The sequence below is a fragment of the Nannospalax galili genome, unplaced genomic scaffold (assembly GCF_000622305.1).
Source record: "Nannospalax galili isolate Female #2095 unplaced genomic scaffold, S.galili_v1.0 scaffold160, whole genome shotgun sequence".
Lineage (NCBI taxonomy): Eukaryota > Metazoa > Chordata > Mammalia > Rodentia > Spalacidae > Nannospalax > Nannospalax galili.
Genome location: NW_008346900.1, coordinates 3,430,267 through 3,454,991, shown reverse-complemented (window position 1 = coordinate 3,454,991; position 24,725 = coordinate 3,430,267). Strand labels below are relative to the sequence as shown.

At 39.5% G+C, this 24,725-nt stretch overlaps 1 protein-coding gene across 8 annotated transcripts; it reads right to left on the bottom strand.

The window, feature by feature from the left end:
- Positions 1-346: 346 nt before the first annotated feature.
- Pcmtd2 (protein-L-isoaspartate (D-aspartate) O-methyltransferase domain containing 2) lies at positions 347-22,915 on the bottom strand. 8 transcript variants are annotated; one of them, XM_008843341.3, is made up of 7 exons: positions 22,359-22,501; positions 19,081-19,258; positions 16,924-17,254; positions 14,521-14,623; positions 12,895-13,123; positions 5,739-5,862; positions 347-3,007 (listed from the first exon to the last, which is right to left on the bottom strand). In XM_008843341.3, the coding sequence occupies exons 3-7, from the start codon at positions 17,228-17,230 to the stop codon at positions 2,610-2,612; spliced, it is 1,161 nt and encodes a 386-aa protein (XP_008841563.1). In that variant the 5' UTR covers positions 17,231-17,254; positions 19,081-19,258; positions 22,359-22,501; the 3' UTR covers positions 347-2,609. The 8 variants fall into 8 exon arrangements, with proteins under 8 accessions (XP_008841563.1, XP_008841565.1, XP_029424278.1 ...); XM_008843343.3 differs by having other exon boundaries at positions 12,952-13,123; positions 22,359-22,500; XM_029568418.1 differs by lacking the exon at positions 22,359-22,501 and adding an exon at positions 21,124-22,329.
- Positions 22,916-24,725: the final 1,810 nt, after the last annotated feature.

Sequence of the window (24,725 nt, the reverse complement as noted above, 5' to 3'; positions counted from 1 at the left end):
CAAATATGACTTTATATAAGAACCATACTTATTGAATCAAATAAATACTATACATATTTTAAGACATTTGCTATCCTTTAGCATTCTTGAAATATGAAAAATGTGTCAAAATATCAAACATAGATGCTCTTCAAAGTTCTTTCCAATCTGTCTATTCCAATTCACATTTATTGGTTATGAACAGTAGGTGGCCTTTCCTCCATCTTCTGCAAGTATTACAGAATTAAACAATAAAAATATCTAGTGAAAAAAAATATATGTTAACAAGGAAAAAAATATATTGTTAAAAGTTTTAAAAAGAATGTAATCAAGAATCCCACACTGGACATAAAAACAATTATGAGAATAATGTCTTAACTACTTTTTTATTGATTGATTCATTTGTGTTCATCCATGTGACACATCTCATTAGAATCAATATTTCTAATTTCTTGGATTTCCACTTGTAAGTTCCACACTGGCAAATGTATTTTTGCGTACACCTTTGATCACTACAAGAGAACTTACGTTTAAAATGCCAACTACTCGAAACATAAACAGTTGCCAAGAATGTTGTTTACAATATAGATTCTGAAGACAAACATTTGACTATATTAAGATTTACTAGTATGAAAACAGAACATAGTATATTACAATGAATTCTGGCAGCAAAGTACTTACAGAAAATTTTCAATTTTCTATTGGTTTTATAATATAAAGACCAATCTATTTCTCACATATATTACAACTATATTTAACTGAATTCTGGTTTTAAAATCACAAAACAGATAGCATGTAAATACAAAATACTAAGAAAAGTTTAACATATAAAGAAAAAACATGTATGCATTGCAATCATTTTTTTTTATCCAGCATAAAGGTAAATGTGGCTGTTCCAAAACACGCCCATATTCAATAACAGGGAAAAATTCAGTAAAGCCATCTAATATACAGACTTCACAGATATCATTTATTTAATATTATATTCAAAATTTTCTGTGAAACATAGAAGTCTAGCTAACAGAGTTAATGTTGACAGGGATCTGCAAACTATAAAACATTAGCAAGTCAGGTTAGAGCATGCATTTCTCTCTGAAAGAAAAGAAGCCGGACTTTAAGTTAAAAGGCAGATTAAAAACAACTATGAACTTTCTTTAACACAGTTTATATTTACCAATGTAGGGCAATATATGTTCTCCCAGCTACACATGCAGACTACATTGTGTGGTTAAAAAAAAAAAATGATTCGCCTAATTTTTTTTTCAAAAGCAGAAAAGATCCAAAATAACCATTTAAGATGTAGAAATCATAGGCCTATCAAGCCCCTCCCTGCAAGTCACAAGAGGCTAAGGTTAAAGTAAATCATAAAAATCACAGCACTTAATCCAACATTAACACTTTAATTTGGGGTTATTACTAACAATTTACACTTTTCTTTGGGTAAAAAAAATATTTTTTAAAAGGGGCCAACTTTTGGAATCAGCAGTATAACTTCAAGTCCTGCCATCTGACAGCCAGAAAGGTTTTTTTGTTTGTTTTGCTTTTTGTTGTTTTTTTCATAAACCTACAACTTGATAGAACGTTCTCAACACCAAAGGCCTGGAGAAGATGGATTTCACAAATCACTGAGTTAAACTGTTTTAATGCAATGGAGCTAGTAAAATACATTTGCTCTTAAGAAAATTTACAAAACTAACAAATTTTTTTCTCCAGAATTATAAAAGATAAAAATCTATGAATCATTATTCTAATGTGATCACAGAAAGATAGCAAACTGAAGTCAAGAAGCACAGGCTGTTTGCAACATTCTCTAGTCTGATATGCCCTGCAGTCTCGCCACTACTCTGAGAACTCACATATCAACACCTAAGAAACCTATTCTGTCTTTGCAGTTGGTCATGAATGATTCATGAATCATCCCTAAGGTTAGAGAAAAGCTTATCACACATAGATTTAAAAAAAAAAAAAAAAAGGAAAGAAAACTCTTTTTTTTTCTAGAATATTTTGTAAGATTTTACTTGATGATGGTTCCTATAAAGTAACAGAAGATATGGGGTGGGGAACAAATTGCTTGGAAGTCTTTGGAAATTTCAGAAAGACATCTGGCAGTTTATCCTTTTATTCCTCCTCATTTTTTCCTTTTAAAAATTACAGTTGATAGTTCATGTAAGATGTGATTAGTTTGATTAAAATAAGGGCAGCTTTCCTCACCTAGAAAACTACAAATGTCAGTGGAACTCAGTGACAGCATGTAAAAGGTCCATACCATAAAATTCAAGCTCAGTGATGGTATGCCACATCTAGAGAGAAGATGTCACACCTTTACAGTCAGTCTTGCCCCTTGCTTCACAAAGGATCAGTTCAGTTCCAGCCCCTTGTGTAAATTTGCCTGGGAAAGGGAAGATGTCATGCTCCTCGCTCCTCCCACTGGATCATGTTTCAGCAGAGCCAACAAGACGCTCCCCACCTGAGGAAAACACTTCTATGCACTGTCTTGTTGGATTGTGCTTAAATAAATCACACCATTGCATCAAAGTTTTGGAGGATAGTCAGTAACCAAGAAAGGGAAAAGACGTGAGAAACCAGGCCAAGAGCTCCCTCTGGGCATCCTGGCACCCCTTTCCCACGGCTTACTTTTCCCTGTAATACAGCAGGTAGTACTTCAGCGGGTCCGGAAGAGGAAGGCGTAACACTCTCTGGCGAAGGAAATTTACGGGGGGCTCAGGCTTGACCTCCCGCGGGGTCCTCTCTGCCACTTGCCGCTCCTCCTCTCCATCCTCACAGCTGGTGTCATCAGAGGGGTTGGAAATTCGACTGGCGAAGACTTCCTTGTCCAAAAAGACAATGGTCTCCATTCGACGGCGGCGGACTCGTCTTCTTTTAAACATAGGCGTGCTCTTCAGGCCGCTTCCACCTCCGTCTCCTCCTCCTCCGCCTCCTCTGGCCACTTCCTGGCGCATGGCCCTCTTGATGCTGCCACGGATGGCAAGACGTGCCAGGTCCTGTAGGCTGCGCACGGCTGGCGGCGCTGCGGACAGGGGCAGAGCCTGTGGGCGTGGGTGGGGCCAACCCCCGCACCTAACTGACCGGAAGGACTTTAAGGAAGGGGAGCATTCTAGACAAATATAAACCAGTGGTCTACTCTGCACCATGTCACTGGCTAAATTTAAATTTTTAGGGTTTATTCTTGCAGCCTCTATTTAAAACTGTTCACTGATGGTAATAATATACACCCAACAATAATACAGTAAATATACATCTTTAACATCCTTTTACCTATTTTAATATTAACAGCAATTTATAAATTGAATATTTGTTCCCTTTTTTCTATAAAAGTCAAGTGCAAATCTAAAAACATTTTAAGAAAAACAAAAATTCCCAGGCACACCAAAGAAAAAGAATATTTGGAAACTAAATTAAAGCTCACAATTCAACGGAGACAATACAACAATCTATAAGAACTTTTCTTACTTTGTGCTTTGCTATGTGGCTTCTCACTTCTGTTCTCATCAACTTCATGAGTCTAGGAAAATCTGGCCTGGCAGGATAAAAACTACAAATACCCTATCTGACTGATCACCTTAGGAATGCTGACCAAATCTCATAAATATTTATCACCCAACCCTCAAAATGAACATGTCAAGAGGCAATACATGCTCAGGGTTTCTATACAGGCCTGACAAGCCCTCACACAGAAACACTAATTTTTAACCGGACACTCAAAAGGTCTTACAAATGCTCTCTCGAGTCCTTGTCTTCAAAATCCAACCATAGCTCCAGATAGTGTGTTCCCTTATCAAGGGCCACTTTGGGGGGGGGGGGGGGCAGGGCTTTTTGAAACAGGGTTTCCCTGTAGCCTCAGCTGGCCTGGCACTTGCTATATGTAGCCCAGGTTGATCTCAATCTCACAGAGACCTGTCTGCCTCTGCTTCCCAAGTGCTGGGATTAAAATCAAGAGTCACATTTGCTTAAAGAACAAAATTTCCCTACAGGGGTTTTCAGAGCAGGTATCTAACAAATTCACCCACCAAGGTTTTACATCGGATATTGATGTGCTGCATCTTCATTAACATCAGCAGCACCCCACAGTCACACAATGAATTTAAAACTCAATCTATATACCAGTTTCTCCCACTCTGACCACACCAGGGAATGTGTGTCCCTAACTTTGCTCTGGTTCTGCTAATACCTTTCTCCTCTTCTCTCTTAAGGGAATTCCTTCTTGCCCTGAAAACCAAGCATATCATCCCCTATCAAACAAACCTTCTCTGGTTCCTCTAACTCCTCTGTGTGTTTCACTGTTGCTTGTTACCAAATTTCAGGACCTTTGTCTATATCATATGACATGAACTAGGCAAAGTGGGTTAAATGACTATCCACAAACTGAAGAATATTTCTAGAAGGAATTCTTCAAAATGTATTTGCATTTCAGTGCTGGAACTATCTATAATAATTTCTTTCTCTCTTTCATTTACATTTTGCAAATGTTTTAAGTGACCAGAGAATATGATGAACAGTCTTCATTTAAATCACTCCATTGGAATCTCTATTTCTTCTATGTGAGTTACTTAAAATGTAAAACATCAGGATGAATGTCACCCCTGTGTGAACTCCATACTGGGTCTGTACCCTGAAGATGTAAACACAAACCCTCAGAATGTGTGAGGCCACACAGTTTCCAAGATACACAGTACAACAGGCTCTTCGCCCATATCTGCCCATACCAGCAGTAGCCAGGTGCTGAAAACAGATGAACAGACGCCCTGTGCTCAAATGCTCAAGTGCCCCTATACTCTCCCAGTAGGCAAGGCAAATTGCCAAAGATTCCCATGTGGCAAAATAAGCTCCCTTTTTTGTATGAATCTACATTCTCTCTCTCTCTCCTCTCTCTCTCTCTCTCTCTCTCTCTCTCTCTCTCTCTCTCTCTCTCTCTCTCTCCCTCTCCCCCCCCCCCCCCCCCCCCTTGAAACAGGGTCTTCCCTTAGCTCCCAGACAACCTGAAACCTGCTACGTAGACAAGGCTAGCCTCAACCTCAGATCTTCCTGCCTCTGCCTCCCAAGTGCTGGGATTAAATGTATGAATCTGATACTTTTCAAAAGCATGACTAGCAATAGCTCTTTGTAGATTTTAAAAGGCTAAAATAATCTAAGATGGGCAACATACAGATAATTTTTATTTTTCTATTTTTATTTTTTAAATAATTTATTATTTTTATTTTATGTGTATGAGTGTTATGCCTGCATGTATGTAAGTGCACCCATGTCATGCAATGCCCCCAGAGGACAGAAGAGGCTGTCGGATCCCCTGGAACTGGAGTTACAGACAGTTGTTAGCTACCATGTGGGTTCTGGGATTCAAACCTGGGTCTTCTGCAAGAACAGTCAGTGTTCTTAACTGCTAAGCCATCTCTCCAGCCCCCATACATCTCTCCAGCCCCCATACAGATAATTGTTAAATGTCTAAAATCTCATATAATCTCATATAATTTGAAGGCTGCAGTAGGGATTAAACACTCTTTTTTTTTTGGTCTTTTTTTTGAGACAGGGTCTCCCTGTAGCCCTAGCTGGCCTGGATTCTCTATGGAGAATTCACAGAGATCCGCCTGCCTCTGCCTCCTGAGTGCTGTGATTAAAGGCGTGGGCCACCACACCCAGCTTAAACACTCTTTAATATAAAAAGCTTTCTTGTACATTTTGTTTCCATTCACATTTTAATCAGAATAAAAGATCTAAAAAATAGATAAGACACTTGTACTCACGTAGCTGGACAAGTCTGGACTGTCCTGACTCTGAACGGCAGGGCTGGACCAGAGGGGCAAAGGAAACAGCCAGAATCTTTTTTGTTTCCCAAGCACAAGGGCCTGTGCGTGTTATCTTGGTCAACTATCTCAAAGACAAAAGGAAAATATCCAAAGGATTTGGCTATTAGCTTATAAGTATAAGATATAATCATTTTTATATATCAAACCTAAAAAAACCAGTTGCACTAAAATGAAATAGCCTGATAAAAAGTCACCTAAAGTGATGTGACATACTTATGAATATTCTTGCAAATGCTTAGAACATACCCAAGCTCCTACCTTCTGTTGACAAAAAATATAAATGATAAAGACACTAAGTACTACAAAGGCAACAATGAGATCTGAAAGAGAGGTATTCATACCAAACAACTTTTTGGGCCCTTCAAAACCAATCAGTGGTTGGGGGTAACCTGGGGGGACCTGTCCTCAGCAAAAATAACTGAAGATGCACAAGAGCCACATCATTGCAACCACATGGAAGCCTGAATTCAACATGCTCCGTCTAGGCGTATAGCTGCAGTAGTACCTGAGGCACATGACATCTGTACCTGCAACAGCCAGGGAACAGGAGAGGCCCAAATGCCAGACACTACTGCAGTATCACTATGATTTTCTTTAATGCAAATGTGTCACTCTGGATACCTAGGTAATTCTCCTTGCTCTCCCTGACAGCACTTCAGGAGTACAGTAGCATATGCTGGCTGATACACAACAGTGTAAGTCATCAAAGCACTTTATATTATAGGGTTAGCTCCAGAAAATCCAATTAGACAGCACAGCTCCATGTGTTCAAGTGACTAGGACAGTCTACAAACGGCCCAAATAGGTCATAGAACTGCTAAGATTATATGCTCGTCTTCTAAAATCATCTAAGCCAGAAAATCATCTAAAATTAAGACTCTAAAAGGATTAAGTAGCCCACTTACTAGGTAAATTTCAAAAAAGTAATCATCATGCTCCTAGATAACAGCAATTTTTTTTTTTTGAGTCTTTTTGAGACAGGGTCTCCCTGTAGCCCCAGCTGTCCGGGAACTCACTATGTAGACCAGGCTGGCCTTGAACTCACAGAGATCCACCTGCCTCTGCCTCTTCAGTATATCCCACCAGCATGCCCCACCGCAACCGGCAAGAATTTTTTTTTTTTTTAAATTATATGTGCATATGTGTGTCTGTATGTGGATATATGTATATGTAAGTACAGGTACCCCTAGAGTCCAGAAGAGACCATCGAATCACCTGGAGCTGGAGTTACAGGTAGTTGTGAGTCTCCTAACATAGGTGTTAGGAAAGGAAGTTTGGTCCTTTGCAAGAGCAGTACGTACTCTTAACCCCTGAGCCATCTCTCCAGAAATACTTTTTAAATGTAAGTTTCTAGCTATAATGAATATCAAATATTTAAATATAACCCACAAGTGATATATGAGACTTTAAATAAAAATATAAATCCCTATTTCGTTCTAGATAAGCAGATGGAAATAGCATGGGGATGTCTATGATCCTCAAATTAATCAGAATTAAATGATCCCAATCAAAAATCCAATGCAATATACAACACAGCAGATTTCTAATGCCATGTGTACAAATAAATATTTAAGGGGCTGGAGAGATGGCTCAGAAGTTAAGAGCACTGGCTGCTCTTGCAGAGGGCTCATGTTCAATTCCCAAAACCCATATGGTGCCTAATAACCGTCTCTAACTCCAGTTCCAGGGGATCTGAGCTGCTCTTCTGACTTCTGTGGACACTGCATGACACAAGTGCACTTACACACATGCAGGCAATACACTCATACACATAAAATAGAAATAATATTTTTTTAAAAAAAGAAATATTTAAAACCATGTCTAAGAGTGTAGAATGAAATGGAAGAATCCAAATTCATCACACACTGCAGTAAAAGAAAACAGCAGAACCATGGGAGTGGCAACGGAAGCACATGGACCAGCTTCTCTCAGGTTGCTGGTGGCATTGCTCTGAAAGGACAGTTTGAAAATTGTAGCCTTTGGCCAAATACTTTTACCTTTGAGAGTATCCTTGGAGGAGATTGTGAACATAAAGATTAAGAGAAAAAACAGTCACAAGAAGATACACACAGGCTCTTCCTAGAAGTTTATAGCAGGAGGAAAAAAAAGCTGAAAAGAACCAAAATATTCACACATTCTTAAAAACAGAAGATTTTTATAAATAGACAATATAAGGAGAAAAAGAACTTCCAGATATAGTGAAAATCACATGCTTAACAAAACTTACAAGAAAACTATAAACAGATGAAACATGTTTGTACACAGTCTAAAATATAAACTAAAAAAGCAAAACAAAACATGATCACCTATAGGTGAAGGAACAGAGTAGGCAGACATGCATACACAGGAATTCATAGTGTTTCATATTCTAGACTTGGGAGCTTTGTAAATATTTCAAAAAGTTAAAAACCTAGAATGGGGGCTAGAGAGATGGCTCGGCGGTTAAGAATGCTGGTTGTTCTTGCAGAAGACCCAGGTTTGAATCCCAGCACCCACATGGTAGCTAACAACTGTCCTAACTCCAGTTCCAGGGGATCCAACAGCCTCTTCTGTCCTCTGCGGGCATTGCACAACACGGGTACACTTACCTACATGTAGGCAAAACACGCATACACATAAAATAAAAATAATAAAATATAAAAAAAACCCTAAAATGACAATCCCTAGAAGCTGAAAAAAAAAAAAGTAAATGAATGTGATGAATGTGTATCAGGTTGGTGGCATAACTTTACTGCGATGTATTATTTCAAATTTTAAAATTGGATTATATGTGCCTAGTGAAAGAGAAGAGGGGGAAGGACAAAAAGAAGTAAAGTCTTGGGTGAGGGTATAAATCTGTGGTAGAGCATTTGTCTACAATGTGGAATGCTCTGGGTTCAAGCCCAAGCACCACAAACGGATACAAATTCTACAAAGAAGTAAAATTTTAACTAGTTTCAGAAATCAGACTGCCAGTGGTACCAGTGATGCTGTATGCTGCAAACAGTAAAAAGAGGAGAAACACTGCAACCAACACTACAGAAGTGAGAAAGCACTCTGATCCCAATTTGGGGTTTTTAAGTTGCTAGGCAGAAGTTAAGGTGAATTTTAGCTCAAAACAAAGCAAAACTGCCCCATGTATCTGTGTACATCCTTACTCTAAAAGTCCACTAAAAACATAAAACCAGGGTCAATAAGCACCCTGGGGCCCCAAGTGTGGTCTCCAGATACCAATTCACCCTAAAGTGAAATAGAGATCCTCAGAAAAATGGTTATTAACAAATAATAGGGGCAAAAACTTAGAAAGTTAAATCTGAAACACCTTTGTTTTTCAACTAGCAGCAAAGTGATCACAGACCACTGAAGCTGTATGAAAGCCCAAGAGCCAACCTGAAATAGTTCTGGCCAAAGATGGGACAACCCAAGCTTCCCTAACAATCATGCTATGATTAAAATATATTTTTTAAATCTTTGAATTCACAATTATACTTTTAAAAAAAAGTGATGCCTCATTCATCACCACCCTTTGGCAAAAAAACAAATTACTGAGAAAAAAAGCAAAGATTAAAAATCAAAATATATTCAACCCTCCTGTGTAATGTATACTTCAGGGGTACCTAATCAGTAGTAAGGAGTTTCCTCTTTTATAGACATTAACCAGCACCTAAACACAGAAGAAATGAAGGAATTCTAATTAATATTCTACTGTCACTAATGAAATGATGGATCAGGTCACAATCATTTCACAAAGATGAAGAAAGAGAAAACAAGTGTGGTATGCCTAGATGTGCACGTAGAGCTGGCTAAAGCTGGCCTTTGTATCCAAGGTTTCTATGTGCACAGTTCCAAACAACGGTATGCCAAAAATATTCAGAAAGTAAATTGTGGATTATTGAACATGTACATATTTTCTGTTTGTCATTATTCCTTAAGCAATAAAATAAACAATCTTTTACATAGCACTGAAACTGTATCATGTGTTATAAGTAATCTAGAGGTGATTTGAAGTACAAAAGAGGATACGTGTAGGTTATATGCAACTAGCATATTACATGAATTCACAAAAGGAATTGAAACATCTGCATATTCCATCTTGGGTAGAAGGAGTGGTCTTGGAACCAATCCCTGTATATATCAAGGGCAAATGTATAGTTTAACACATGTTAAGTACTCTTGTGTGTTCCTCCATCAAAATATATAAAACTTTATCAAGTCTCTAGATCTAATTATCAATAGGTAGAAAATACAGAGTACAGAAAAATATGTAATCTAATACCACAAAGAGATATAAACTACAAAAGTTAGACTGTAGGAAAGTTTATGAGACAAATGATGTAGTGCCTTGAGAAAAATCAGTCTAAGAGGGGCTGAGAAGATGGATCAGTGGGTTAAATGCTTGTCATACAAGCATGAGGAACAGAACTCCAATCCCCAGCACTCATTTAAATGGTAGGCAGGTAGGGTGGCCTACCTGTAATCCCAGCTCTTGGGAGAGAGACGGGATCCCCAAAGTAAGCTGGTTAGCTAAACTAGTCAAATCGGTGAGCTCTGGGTTCAAGAGACCCTGCCTTGATACACAAGGTAGAGAGCAATTGAGGACAACACCAGATATCAATCTTGCCTCCATGCACACTGGCATACATATGTGCACTCACACATGCAAACACATGTAAACACCCATATACACATGCACACACACACACACACAAAATACAAAACTAAGAGATATATCAACCTAAGGCAATAATGAGTCTTAAAAAGGACTCGCTTTCAAATAAACTATTAAAGAAATTTTTGAGACAGTAAGATAATATGAATATAAATTAAATAGTTGAAGATATTATTAGTATTCATTTTTAGGGTAATAATGATTTTGTAGTATATTTCAAACAAGACCTTTATCTTTTACAAATACCTACTGAAATACACACATGGATGAAAGTACTTTAAACTAGAGATGTTCACTAATACCTTATAGAATACTAACAGTAAAACACCACACCATACCCTAAAACTTGCTAATCCAGAGCCAGTTAATAAACTTGATCTATGCTTCACCAGGTTTCTTGTAAACTCCAAAATGAGGTAGATTAAAAATTAAATGACTTAAAATTATATTCATGAGCTCTTTTAAGTTGAAGCACTTAAGTTGTTAGTCTATACAAGAACCTTTTTGAAAAGAGAGGAATGTTAAGATAGTTCAGTGGGTAAAAGCACTTGCCATGCAAGCATGAGATCCTGAGTTCAGATCTCCAGAACCCACATAAAGCTGGACAGAATAGCATCTGTAATCTCATGGTTCCCATGGTTAGATGGGAGGGGGTGGTGGAGGGGTGAAGATAGGGGAATTTCCAGAAGCTTACAGGCCTGCATCAACGAACAAGAGACCCTGTCTCCAACAAGGTGAAAGATGAGGACAACAACACAGGAGGTTGCCCTCTGACACACCTGCCATGAAAAATGTGCAACCCCCCCCCACACACACACAGATTTTTTTTTAAGGGAGGAATGTGAATTAAAATCACTAGAAAAATCATATAATAATAATCTTTAAGTTAGGGAATAACAGTAGCTTTCCTATTTTTTTCTTTTTTTATATTTCTTATTAATTTCCATTTTATTCCTTTCTCAACCCACAATATAAGTTCTTAGTCAAATTTAATCCATTTTAATAGCTAAATTTCTTAGTCACCTATAACAGAACACAAAATGAATAAAAAGCTCAGTAAATGGTTACCAGATGAGTTGATTAATACATATTCCTCTTTATAGCAATTTCATGTTTGAAATGCCATTATAAATGACTGTTGCTCATAAAATAAGTGTCTACTTCTTCCTATAAGTTCCTTTTTCAGTATAGATTTTTCAATATATATTTTATGCATTTCATACAATACATCTTAGTTATATTAGACGCCCCCATCTGCACACCTCATAGCCCCCCACCAGATTTGATGCATTCTGTCATATATGTTAGACTATAGACTCAAGTTTGTGTCCTCAGATGTCCCTCAGTGTGAGTTTATCCACACTCAGTGAACAGTAGCTTTCTTAATGTTCACATTTTTTGCACAGTCTAAATTATATCTTAGTTTTTGAGCAAAATAAATACTAACATTTAAAAATTATACAAAACTGGGGCTGGAGAGATGGCTCAGTGGTTAAGAACACTGGTTGTTTTTGCAGAAGACCTGGATTCGAATCCCAGCATCCACATGGCAACAAAAATTGTCAGTAACTCTAGTCCCAGGGGATCCAACAGCCTCTTCTGACCAATGCGGGCATTGCATGACAAGGGTACACTTACCTACATGCAGGCAATACATGCATACACATAAAATAATAAATAAAACTTTAAAAAGTTCTATTAAAAAATTATACAAAACTTCAGAAAAAGCACAAGCTCCTCATTTTCATCATTTCAATTTTTCCTAGTTCTTCACTACGAACAGAAATTTTTCCTAGTAATCAATGCATGTCTGACTAATCTACTATTTTATTATGATCTATTTTCCCCAATGAAACACAATATATAAACCATACACAATTATGCATGAGCAAACAGTAAACTCGGACAAGATTCCCTCCAAGTAGGAATTCCTATAAAATACTTGCCATCAAGGTATTTAGCAAGTATACTAACAAGACAGAATTACTCTACTAATTTTGCATATAATAATTCTGACAGTAGAACAATTAGAATAACAATTAGAATTAAAAATAAGAGCTGGGATAAAGAGGAGGAAGAGAAGGGAAGGAACAAGGAAAAGGAGAAAAAAACGAGGAAAAGGAAAAAGGAGAAGAAAGCAAAACAGGTGTGAATGAGAAGAAAGTAAGAGAAGGGTTGCAGGTAGTACCTAGGGTCTGGGTGACCTGGGCAGTATACCTGTCCCCAGTTCATAAAATGGCAGAAGTATTGCAATAATAAACCTGTAAACTGCCTGGAACAAGCTGAGCATGGTGGTGCACGCCTTTAGTCCCAGCACTCGGGAAGCAGAGGCAAAAGGATCTCTGTGAGTTCAAGGCCAGCCTGGTCTACACAGTGAGTTCCAGGGCAGCTGGGGCTACAGGGAGACCCTGTCTCAAAAAGACAAAAAAAAAAAAAAAAAACTACCTGGAACAGACTCTGGTGGACAGGATATACAAACGTCAACTGTAAAGGGAACCTGACCTTCTCTTCCAGAGGCATGACAAGGATCCCTCCAACTTTGAGAAGATTCTTCATATATTCTTCATGTTCTTTCTGTACACCAGCCCCACAGTACACACGGTCATACTGACAACAATCTGGAGAAATCTCCAGGCAATTGCCAGTTACAAAGGAAGGTTCACAGAAATCAAACCTGCCAAAGTGAAAAAAAAAAAAAAGTATTTTCTGTAACTAGACTTATCATATTGCACCAGATACATAAAACAAATTTATCCTTAACCACAGGTTATGTTTATTTACAAAAATCTCAAAACAATGTAACACTTTACAGTCCGAGAAGCTGGAAGCTACACTTCCAAAAAAGAATTATACTATATAAATACAAGCTTAGAAATTACAAATAGAACAGAATGGAATCAAATGTTACAAGCATGATCCAAATATAAAGCAATGGCCAGCCTCAGTTCTCTCCACCATATAGGATCAAACTCAGGTCTGTCATGTTGGGTGGCAAGAGCCATCTCGCCAGCCCCAACATATTTTGAAAAGTACTTTTTTTTGTTGTTTTTGAGATAGGGTCTCATTATGACGATCAGGCTGGTCTGATCTGCCTGCCTCTGCCCACCAAACCAAAATGTGAAAATTACATTTTATTCTCTGAAATTTTCATTCCTTATAAGAATTTTAATGACTTCTTTTAAATGGCAAGAACTACTTATTTAAACTGTCTAGAGACAAACATAAAAATTTTATTTTAAAAACAATTAGGGGGCCAGAGAGATAGCTCAGCGGCTAAGAACACTGTTCTTGCAGAAGACCCGGGTTCAAATCCCAGCACCCACATGGCAGCTAATAACTGTCCATAACTCCAGTTCCAGGGGATCCGATAGCCTCTTCTGTCCTCTGCCAGCACTGCACGACACGGGTGCACTTACCTACATGCAGGCATAACACTCATACACATAAAATAAAAATAATAAAATATAAAAACAATTAGTTGATAAAAGTCTATATTGAGAGGCCATCACACTTTAAATCCCAGCACTCAGGAGGCAGAGGCAGGCAGATCTTTGTGAGATCCAGGCCAGCCTGGTCTACATGTGAGTTCCAGGTCAGTTGGAGCTGTGGGAGACCCTGTCTCAAAAAAAAAAAAAAGGTGTATATTAGAATGTGAAAATGTTTCAACATCAGGTATCTTCCTCTATCATTCTCTATCTTGCTTTTTGAGGCAGGGTCTTCCACTGAACCTAAAGATCAACAGATCAACAACTCAGCTGGATTGGCTGTCCAGGTAAGGATCCTCCTGTCTCTGTTTTCCAGCACTGACATCACAGGCAACACACTGATATGCCCAGGTTTTTACATGGGTTCTAGGGATTTGAACTCAAGTACCATAGTCATAAAATATAAAGCCCTTAAAACCACAGGATATTAAAACAGTAATTAGAGTAGGCACACATATAACCTGGCATCATCCAACCACAATTTAGCCATGTTTACTGGCATATACATACTAATAAATTGGTTTTTTTCTAAATTAGATTATAATCTACACCCTTTGTTTTGTCCATGAGTGGCATCTGCCCATACTTGTCAAAACTGTCACTCGTTCTGATAAAGACATCCAGCTTCTGCTTTGCATACTCGGTCACATCTGAGTGAAGTTCCACCCCATGGTTCACACCAAAAGGACCTAGACGGGTTGAGAATAACAAAGCTCTTAGAATGAAGGCAAGAACTCTTACCCATTTGTTTTCTGTACTTTATTAATTTACATTAGTATGTATAATTACAGAGACACAAAGTTTTGTGGTCTCAGCACATTCTCAGCTATAAACAACCCAAGAGAGTGTTTCAATGTGTAGTACAGTCTCCACTCATAACACAGTATTTGTTTTGATGCCTGAGCTTCTCAAGACACTCTCAAACATTAAAAGAATCATTTGAAATGGAAGGGGGGAAAAAAGCAAAAACTCTGGCTTTTACTGACAAATGTGAAACCTGTGTTTGAAAATGAAAATGGCATAGGCCTCACCTGTGTTCCACAGCCCTTTCTTTACCACTGGTGGTGGTATACAGAACCACAGATCTCTCTAGGCTTACTCAAGTCATCTTTTCCTAGGCATTAAGGCTCTTTCCTTCTTTTTCTTTCTTTCTTGTCTTCTTTCTTTCCGTGTGCATGTGTGTGTGTGTGTGTGTGTGTGTGTGTGTGTGTGTGTGTGTGCAGATGGGCACATCCATGCATATGCATGTAGAGGCCAGAGGTCAACATCAGGCATTTTCTTCTATCACTCGATCTTATTTTTTGAGACAACATCTCCCGCTGAACATGAAGATCACCAATTCAGCTAGACTGGCTGGGCAAGTGCTAAGGATCCTTCTGTCTCTGCTTACCAGCACTGACATTACAGGCACACACTGAAGTGTCCAGCTTTGTACATGGGTTCTGGGGGTTTGAACTCTGGTCCCCATGCTTGCGCAGCAAGCATTTACCCACTGAGCCATCACCCCAACCTCTTTGGGCTTTTTCAATAACATTACTAATCTAGGTAGTTTTATAATCTATTTCCAAAAAAAACAAAACAAAACAGAAACAAAAACAAAAACAAAAAACACTGCCTTAGCCAGGGCTCTTCCAGTTTTTCAGGTACAATCAAGGGAATCACAAGAAGGATAAGTAATCCAGGCCTGTGTTCTCATCTCAAAGCATGGAATTCCACAAGTCTCCATCAAAGACAAGAGTAAAAATCACTTTACTTGGGGCCAGAGAGATGACTCAGTGCTTAAAAGTACTGGTTGAAGAAGACCTGGGTTCAGTTCCCAGCACCCACAGAGCAGCTAACAACCATCTTTAACTCTGGTTCCAGGGGATCTAACAACCTCTTCTGGCGTCAACCACCATTGCATGCCAAAGGTACACTTACATACATGCAGGCAAAACACTCATACACATAAAAATAAATGAATCAAAAGTTTTTGGATTTTTTTTTTTTTTTGGTCTTTTTGAGACAGGGTCTCCCTGTAGCCCCAGCTATCCTAGAACTCACTATGTAGACCAGGATAGCCTTGAACTCACAGAGATCCTCCTGCCTCTGCCTCCCCAGTGCTGGGATTAAAGGCATGTGCCACCATGCCCGGAGAATCAAAAATTTTTAATTAAAAAAAAAAACTTTACTTGAAAAGAAAAGCAAGTGCATCTGAAAAGTTTTTGCCCCACTACAGCATTTTACACAAAGCAGGAATTCAATAACTCTCAGCTGTTTCATAACACTGATATTAATATTAAGAAATTATCAGAGTAATATATCCATTCTCACAACTTAGGAAAATGGCTTAAATGGCTCCAAATAATGTAACCTAGGAAACCTCTTCCATCCCTGAAAATGCCTTAAAAATGCATACTTACTACTAGCAAACAGCAAAACAAAAATCTCTACAAAGAACTTCAATTATTAAATGACTTTAATGACAGTGGAAATAAGGACAAGAATGATGAGATTAAATCAAGAAATCAAATGAGGGGGGCTGGAGAGATGGCCCAGTGGTTAAGAGCACCGACTGCTCTCACAGAGGACCTGGGTTTGATTCCCAGCACCCATATGGCAGCTAATAACTGTCCAAAACTCCAGGTCCAGGGGATCTAATACCTTCTGATCTACTCAGGCACTGCACGACATGGATGCACTTATACACATGCAGGCAATACACTCATATGTGTAAAAAATAAATATTTTTTTAAATCACGTGAGGTTAACATTCACTTCTGCTAGTCTCCCATGTCCACATGAGATTGTAGCAGTATTGGTGCGAAGGGACAGAGGAGACCCCCAACACCAATTCAGGGCCCAGATACATTATTATCCAGCTACCCACCCCCAGAAGCTAAGTTTCAGGCAACTGATAGGAGGCCCATGGTCTTTACTATATTTTCTGTCCAAGGAAATACCACATGTACTACAGCAGAGGAGCTTCAGGCTCTGCACCCACACTCACCTAGAATGAGGCCCACCATAGAGCTGAGATAGCCAGTACCACTGCCTAGGTTCAGAAATGAAAGCCCAGGCTGCAGATCCAATGCCTCCATCACCTCTGAGTAGATGCACGGGGCTGACAGATGAATGTTTCCATGCTTCCATGCCAAGTCTTTGTATGCATTTTCTTTAAATTCTTCAAGATAATAATCTGCTCGATCAATAGCTCGGAAAGCCTGTTCTACCAGGTCGGTCCGGATGTACTGGGCTTCCTTCAAATTATCAATCAGCTCATCGTTGTCCTCACCAGCACTCACAGCACCACCCATGATCAAGATTACAATCAAGAAAGACTATAATTAAAAATTTAAAAACGATTTACTTTAAAGGGAAGAGCAAAATAATGAAAGCTCTAAACACAAGCTATTCCCAAATTCTGAATTCTGAATATAATATAGATGGAGTATTTTTGTTAACAACTACTCCACCCTCCAAAGATGCCAAACTTTGAAAAAAAAAAATGCAGGGCCAGCAAGATGGCTCAGTTGGTAAAGAACATGTCACATAAGCCTGATGACCTGAGTTCAATCCCCAGAACCCATGTAAAGGTGAGAAGAGAACCAATGCCACAAGGTTGTTTTCTGACTTCAACATGTGTGCCTTGGCACGCAGGGGCCTACACATGTACCATAAGTTTTTGTTAATATTTTATTTATTGTTTTTATTTTATGTGTATGAGTGTATTGCCTGCATGCACGTAGGTTACACCTGTGTCCTGCAGTGCCCGTAGAGGTGAGAAAAGGGTGTCAGATTCCCTGGAACTGGAGTTACAGGCAGCTGTTAGCTGCCATGTGGGTGCTGGGATGTGAACCCAGGTCTTGCAGGTTTCCTGCAAGAACAGACAGTACTCTTCATCTCTCCAGTCCAATAATACATTTTTTTAATTAGGAAAAAAAAGTTCCACTAGAAATTCAAGCCAACAACGTTATTTGATGTTTCCTTGAAATCCAATTTTTAAAAATCTTTTACATTTATTGTCTTATCTGTGGAAGATGGAACATGAGTATGGGCATACATGTGCAACGGAATGCAAATGGAGATCAGAAGACAACTTGCAGAAGTGGTTCTCTCCTTTCACCATGAATTTAGATCTTCAGACTTGGTGGCAGGCACCTTTCTGAAACTCAAATTTAAATGGTATCCTAATTATCTGTGTAATAGCATAGGGTATGAATGTTGTCTGTGTGTATAAATTTCACTTCTCCTATTCAAGCCTTCAAGGTCTCCCTCCCTCCCCTAAAATTCCAGTCATTTTATATCCCCTCACAGTGTTTTTTAAAACACTAATGAAAATGTATACTGTTATCTTTAAGAGACACGAAAGCAGAAAGTATAAAAAGCTGTTTTTCTTTGTTCAGGGCCTTTTTTAATATTTTATTTTACTATTTTTAATTTATTTAATGAGTTTATTGCCTGCATGCATGTAAGTGTACCCACAGTCAGAAGACGTCACAAGAGGGTGTAAGATCCCCTCAAACTGGAGTTATGGAAGGTCGTTAGCCACCACTGTAGGTGCTGGGAATCAAACCCAGTTCCTCTACAAGAGCAGCTGGTGCTCTTAACTACTTAGCCATCTCTCCAGCCCCTTAGGACCTTTCTTTAGAGAAATATCTCTCACTGGATCACTGTACTGGTACAATAAATTGCTTCCTGTTTTAGCCTTTGGGATCTCATTCTCTAGGCCTACAATACCTGGAGTTCCACTTCTCAACATACACACAAATTAGCCCACACCAAGCAACCCATCTACCTGCTGACTTGGGTACTCTGATATTTAAAATTTAGGTAAAAATACCAACAAAACTCTCTTCCCAAATAGAACACAATGTGATAAACTCCTCATGGTAACAAACACAAATCAATTTCAAAGCTAAAGTTTAGCAGTAGGACGGGTTATACCAGTACTTTGCAGGCCTACTTCCCTACCACAGCTTCCCCAGGTCCCTCAAAAATGTACTTACCTTCTCCAAAACTGTCTTAGAGAAAAAAGCAGCCCTTTTGATCCCAACTTCTAAAATATAATATGTACCTAATCTGGTGCACAGGTAACATTCTTTCCCCTAGAGAGGTCTTGGTCTTCTTGAAACCAGAAAAATATTCCTCCCAATTTTATACTGACCTCAAGTAACTTCTCCAAACTAACAGCTTTATTTCACATAAGATGGTGATGCTGATATAAACTGTTAGGGAAAAGACCACTGAACCACAGGAAGACTAGTAGACTTTCTGAATCAAGAAGTCTCAGGATTTCAAGGTCATCTTCAGTAAGTTGAAGCCAACCAGGTCTATATGAGATCCTGTCTCAAACAACAACAAAAAAGCTGTTACAGTAGCTCTTCCCTCACAGTCTTCTTCCTGGCACACTAGGGACAGATCCTATATAGCCCATGTACATAAGTAGTAACAGCAATGGGAAAAAGTTTCCAGGAATGAAAATCAACCACTACTTCTGCATCTTAAGAGGTAAATAAAACTATATATTGATAAGCATTATTTCCCATTTTATGATTTTAGCATTCAATCTTCATAATCAAGTCAATATTAGATTCTTTCAAGTCATGGTTCAATTATTACAAATTTACTTCCTTTTGAAATAGATGCAGAGTCCTTGTTATGATGACAGTCCCCACCTGTAACTAGCTCTTAGTACTAATAAAGTTGCTTTTAATCTTGGATAAGCTACTTAAATCTAAGGCTACTCTCCTGGTCTAGCATAGTCATCTTAAAATTTGGGTCAAAGGTTGAAAAAGGTCATGTATTTGGATGCTTACAGATCAATACAGGAAAAGACCTTAAAAATCATACATCCTACTGAATCAAGAAAGCCATCTTCTTCACCCTGAATATAATGCTCCATCATTCTATCTCAATTCCATTTAAAGGTCTTTAGCTTTTAAATATACCACATATCATATACTGGATGTTTCATATCACATTAGGTTTTGAATTATCAAATACTGATTTTTTTCTCATTTGAAAGCTTATTTCATATTAAAAGAACAACTTTTTAGTAAACCTTTCTTATAGTTGCCACCTGCCAGTCACAACTATACTGAACATCAAGAGGTGAGGCAAGTTAGCCTGAGTTGCTAAACTACTCTAGTCACAGCTAGCAAGAGGAAGGTCTGCGGTGAAACCCTGTACTTTTTGGGCAAAGGCTTGTTTTTTGTATACTGCATGGATAGAGCTTTTAAAAACTCACAAGGGGGCAACAGTATTTGTTAATTTCTCATTACTCTTTTGATAACCAAGTATACTGTACATTATAGTGGTAAATTATTATGTGCTGTATAAGTTTGTTGAAAGTGGACTCTGGGAGCAAGGAGGACCTCCTGTCCCAGATTCCAGCATGTTTGTTTCAAGTGTTCTCCAAAATACCTTTTCCTAGGCAAGGTGGGCCCCCACCTTTGTGACAGGGAGGGAAGAGAACAGCAAAACAGCCAAAGAACAAAACATTGTGTCACTGAAAACAACTAGATGGTAAAACATTTCCATCAGACTATAGTTCACCCGATGGGTATAAAAATGCCTGCCACTGCCAGAGGTTCAGTCATGGGAAGCTCATCCATAGACAGAGAAAGATCACTCAGGAACTCCAGATGACTGCCTCAACTTCTTCAGTCGATTTCTACTAGATAATTTTAAGTGCCAATTTGATAACGGCATCTATCTGCTACTTGCTATTTGTTCTTTTACTTGGAAGCCTTATCTGGGGCTCTCAAATCAGGAACTCCAATGGCTACCTCAAACGGGTCTTTCCTATCGATTTCTGCTGATGTTACCTTTTGTTTGCTCTCTCAGTTAGGCTATTCCTCTCGTCTCTGCCAGATGCTCTGGGTGCTCAATTTGATGATGTTTTGTTACCTATCACTACTCACTAGTTCTTTTACTTTTGCTTACTATATATTTAATAAATTCACTCATTCAAAAATGAACGTATGGCTATCATAAATCATCCTGCACACCATAAAGACCACCAAGGTAACCCTATCTACTACTGGTGGGGTATAGGTAAATACAGGTGGGGTCTAGTACTTGATATTAGCATTGTTTAGCAATCTAATGTTCCCTTACATGAAAAAAATCACCTCTTCTGCTGGCATGGACATGATTAGTCACCATGTCATAAAAAGCCCTACAAAACACTTGAAAACACACTCACCAAACAAAATCCCACTGTTGTACCAGAATACAATAGAGTTGACTTCAACTTCTCAAAGTGAAGAAGTACTTTTAGGAGGCTGTCCTTTACTACATTACTACTTGCTGTAATACTTTAACTACAGTCCCTACTCAGAAGTAACCAGCACAGCTAACAGCACAAGAGGGCACAGGAAGACACATTGAGCAGAAGTAGCATAGAAGGCCTCAAAGTGGACAGTGTCAACACAAACCAAGCTGGACGAATGGGGCCTTGGTTCTGCTATGCTATGTTTGGAAGACTACACAAGAAGGCCCACAGTCAAATATGAATATCACTTCTTTGAGGATATCTTGCTGGGGAAAGAGATCTCAAACCATCATCCTGCCAGAAGAATGATGGAAACAACTGAGGCTTCTCACCTCGAGAAGCAGACTCTTAAAAAGGCTGTCACAGAATGAAAGCCTGGCTAGTAGAATATGTTGACTGGAGACAATTCCTACAGAAAAGCTTTGTGACTACCAGAACGGCAAAAAATTAACCAGGTTTTTCCTCACAACACTCCCAGGCAGGTCTCAGTGGAGGATAAAGGCATGGGCCAATGCAAATGCCAAACCCTACCACCGCAGAGGGCTCTTCAATTTCCCCTACATGCCAACAGTGCTGAGCCTCTCAACTCCCTCCTAGAAAGACAATCTACCAAGCGCTCCCTCACTGAGAACAGAGACTGCCAGTGCAGAGGGGCAGATACTCAGATGACATATTTGAGGGGAGAGACAGAGTCCTAAGAACAAAACAAAGGAAGGAGGCCCAGGCAAGTCTTCCCAGATACTTTCCCCAGCCCTCTGGAAAATTTTCTCCTCTGCCGAACACTGCCTTTTTCCAAACACCGCCAAGGTAGAATTTGTTTCAAAACTTGTGTTTGACTTGCCCTTGGGGTTACTGCAAACGTTTGCTACTTAATCTGAAACAGGTTATAGATCTAGAGTTAGCAGATCCCAGAGTGACCAACAGGCAGCCGCGGAGTAGGAATGGAGGTGGGAGAGGGGGCTGGATGGGAGGTACTAGAGGAAAATGTGGAGGGCGCAGGGGAGGGAGGTGGGGAAGATGTGGTGGACAGGCACCGGGGAATGGGGGGTAAAGCACTAGGGCACGGGAACTCTCGGGGAAAACCTGAGGAACAGGGACGCTGGGGGAAGGGTGACCAGAGATGAAGGGCTACGGAGGGGAGGGCGGCGGGGCGGCGGCGGCTCTACCTCCGCGCTCAGCGGCCCTCCGGCTTGGGCCACGACAGCAGTTCCTCGGACGCCTATGTCGCGTCGCGCGGACCCCGGCGCCGTAAACATCCGCTGATTCCTCTGAGCCTGCGCGCGCTACATCCGAACTGAGCATGTGCAGCTGGGGGAGCTCTTAAAGGGGCGATGACGTTTCCAGTGAGCGGTCCCGGTCCACAACACTGGCTTGTGTCCTTTGGTGGGTTCCTGCGTTGGTGGCCACGCCGTATACTCGGGGGTGCCCCCTGCCTCGTGATACTAGGGGGTGCGGGTGTGTCGGTGGGAGAACGGTCCCCTGTTTGCGGGGGGGCCTCGGCTTCTGGCCATAGCTAGACAGCGCCGCCGACCAAGTGCAGCTCTGGGATGGCAGACCGAACAGGACTGAGGAAGCAGGGTTAGGGTTGGGTGCCCACCTCTACCGGACAGCCGCACTAATGGCTGCAGATCCTGTGGCTGTCGGAGCACCAGGCCCAGGGGACGGCCATCTGCACGCTTGCTCCGGGCAGTCCTTACTCTCTTCTGGCCTCTGCAGAGGAAACAGACCGAATGGACTACTGTCTCAACATCCATCCGAGCTACCTGTCAAGATTGGTCTGAGATTTGCTCTTCAGATTTTGTATTATCTTGATTGCGCACTCCTCCACACACCTTGAAGAAAGTAGCGTCAACATGGAAGGAGCCTGAGTCTCTGAGTCAGCGTCTGTAAGAGAGTCACTCACCCTGCAGTGGAAAATGATTATACTATTTTTAAAATTTACGTAGAAAGGCAAAAGACCCAGAATGGACATAGTAGTGATGGAAAAGAATAAAATCAGAAGACTGTCAGCAGCAACTGGCTTCCTGTCTTACTAATAAAATTATGGTAATAAGTATGAGAAAAAATAAGATAAATTAATAGAAAAGAGAACAAAGTCAAGAGGAGACCCAATAGAGCCAAAGGATAGTCCTTTCAACAAAAGATTTTGGAATAATTACATATTCGCATGCAAAAATAATAGAGACACATCTCATATTTTATACAAAAACCTTCTAGAGGTTAACATAAAAGAGAATCTAGCCCACCCAGGGTTTAGTGATAATGTTTTAGATAAATCCCATGAAAGAAAAAATGGGTACATTAGATTTCGGTTTGTTTTGTTGTTGTTGTTTTGTTTTGTTTTTAAATAGCTCAGTGGTTAAAAGCACTACCACTCTCACAGAGGATCTGAGTTGGGTTCTCAGCACCCCACATCAGGGGCTCACAGCTGCCTGTACCTCCAGTCCTTCCAGGGGAATCTGATGCCTCTGGTTTCCACAAGCACCTGCACTCACATGCACATACCCATACATACATATATATATATGTATGTACTTGATTAAAATAAATCTTTGAAATAGGACACCATTTCTTTGTGAAAGATACTGGTATGAAAAAAAGGATACTGTTATGAGGGAAAAAGAAACTACAGATATTGATATTGATACAGAATATTAATAAAGACAATATTCTCAAAACACATCTAATAAAGAATTTTTAAAGAATCCTTAAAACTCTATAAGAAGACACAACTAAAATGGGCAAAAGCTCTAAACAAATATCTCAGCAAAGGAAATATACAGGTGGCAAATGAGCTCAACATCATGTATCATTAGGGAACTGCAGATTTTAAAAACAGAGATACCAATACACATCTGGTAGAATAGCCAAAATTTATAATGCTAGCAACACCAAATACTGGTGAGGATGTAGAACAACAGCACATCTCTTTCATTGTCAGTGGGAATGAAAAATGATAAAACTACTTTCGAAGATAATTTGACAGTTTGTTACTGAGCTAAACAGTTTTATCATAAGAACCAGCATTTGAACCCAGATGTGATGGCACACACCTATAATTTTAGCACTTGGAAGGTTGAGGTCTTCCTTGGCTACATAGCAAGTTCTAGACTACAAGGGATAAGGCTCTGTCAAAAAAAAAAAAAACAAAAAAACCTCAGCATTCAAGCTCATAAATATTTACCACTAGCACAAAAACCAGCACATAAGTATTATAACAACTTCATTCATAATTATAAAAATGGGAAGCAACCAAGAGAGTCAACAGATGAATAACTGGTGTATCCACATAACTGGTGTATCCACATAATCAGTGCTTGTTTAAGTGAGCTACTGAGCCATGAAAAGACACGGAGGAACCTTAAATGCTTATTGCTATTTTTTATTTTTTAACTTGGTATGGAGGTATGGGACTGTGGTATGTGCATGTGCTTGCATATATGCACATGTATGTGAACATGTGTGTACATGCATGTGGAAGCCAGAGGTCACTGTTGAGTGTCTTTTATCACACTCTGCCTTGTGGGGTTTTT

Coding starts and splice junctions, on each gene's coding strand:
- Pcmtd2 (XM_008843339.3), bottom strand. CDS start 22,448: ATGTTTACGGCGCCGGGGTCCGCGCGACGCGACATAGGCGTCCGAGGA. Junction 13,124..14,520: donor ACGAGTGACAGTTTTGACAA/GTATGGGCAGAT, acceptor TCACTTTGGCAG/GTTTGATTTCTGTGAACCTT. Junction 5,863..12,894: donor TCCACCAGAGTCTGTTCCAG/GTAGTTTTTTTT, acceptor TCTTTGAGATAG/TTGACCAAGATAACACGCAC.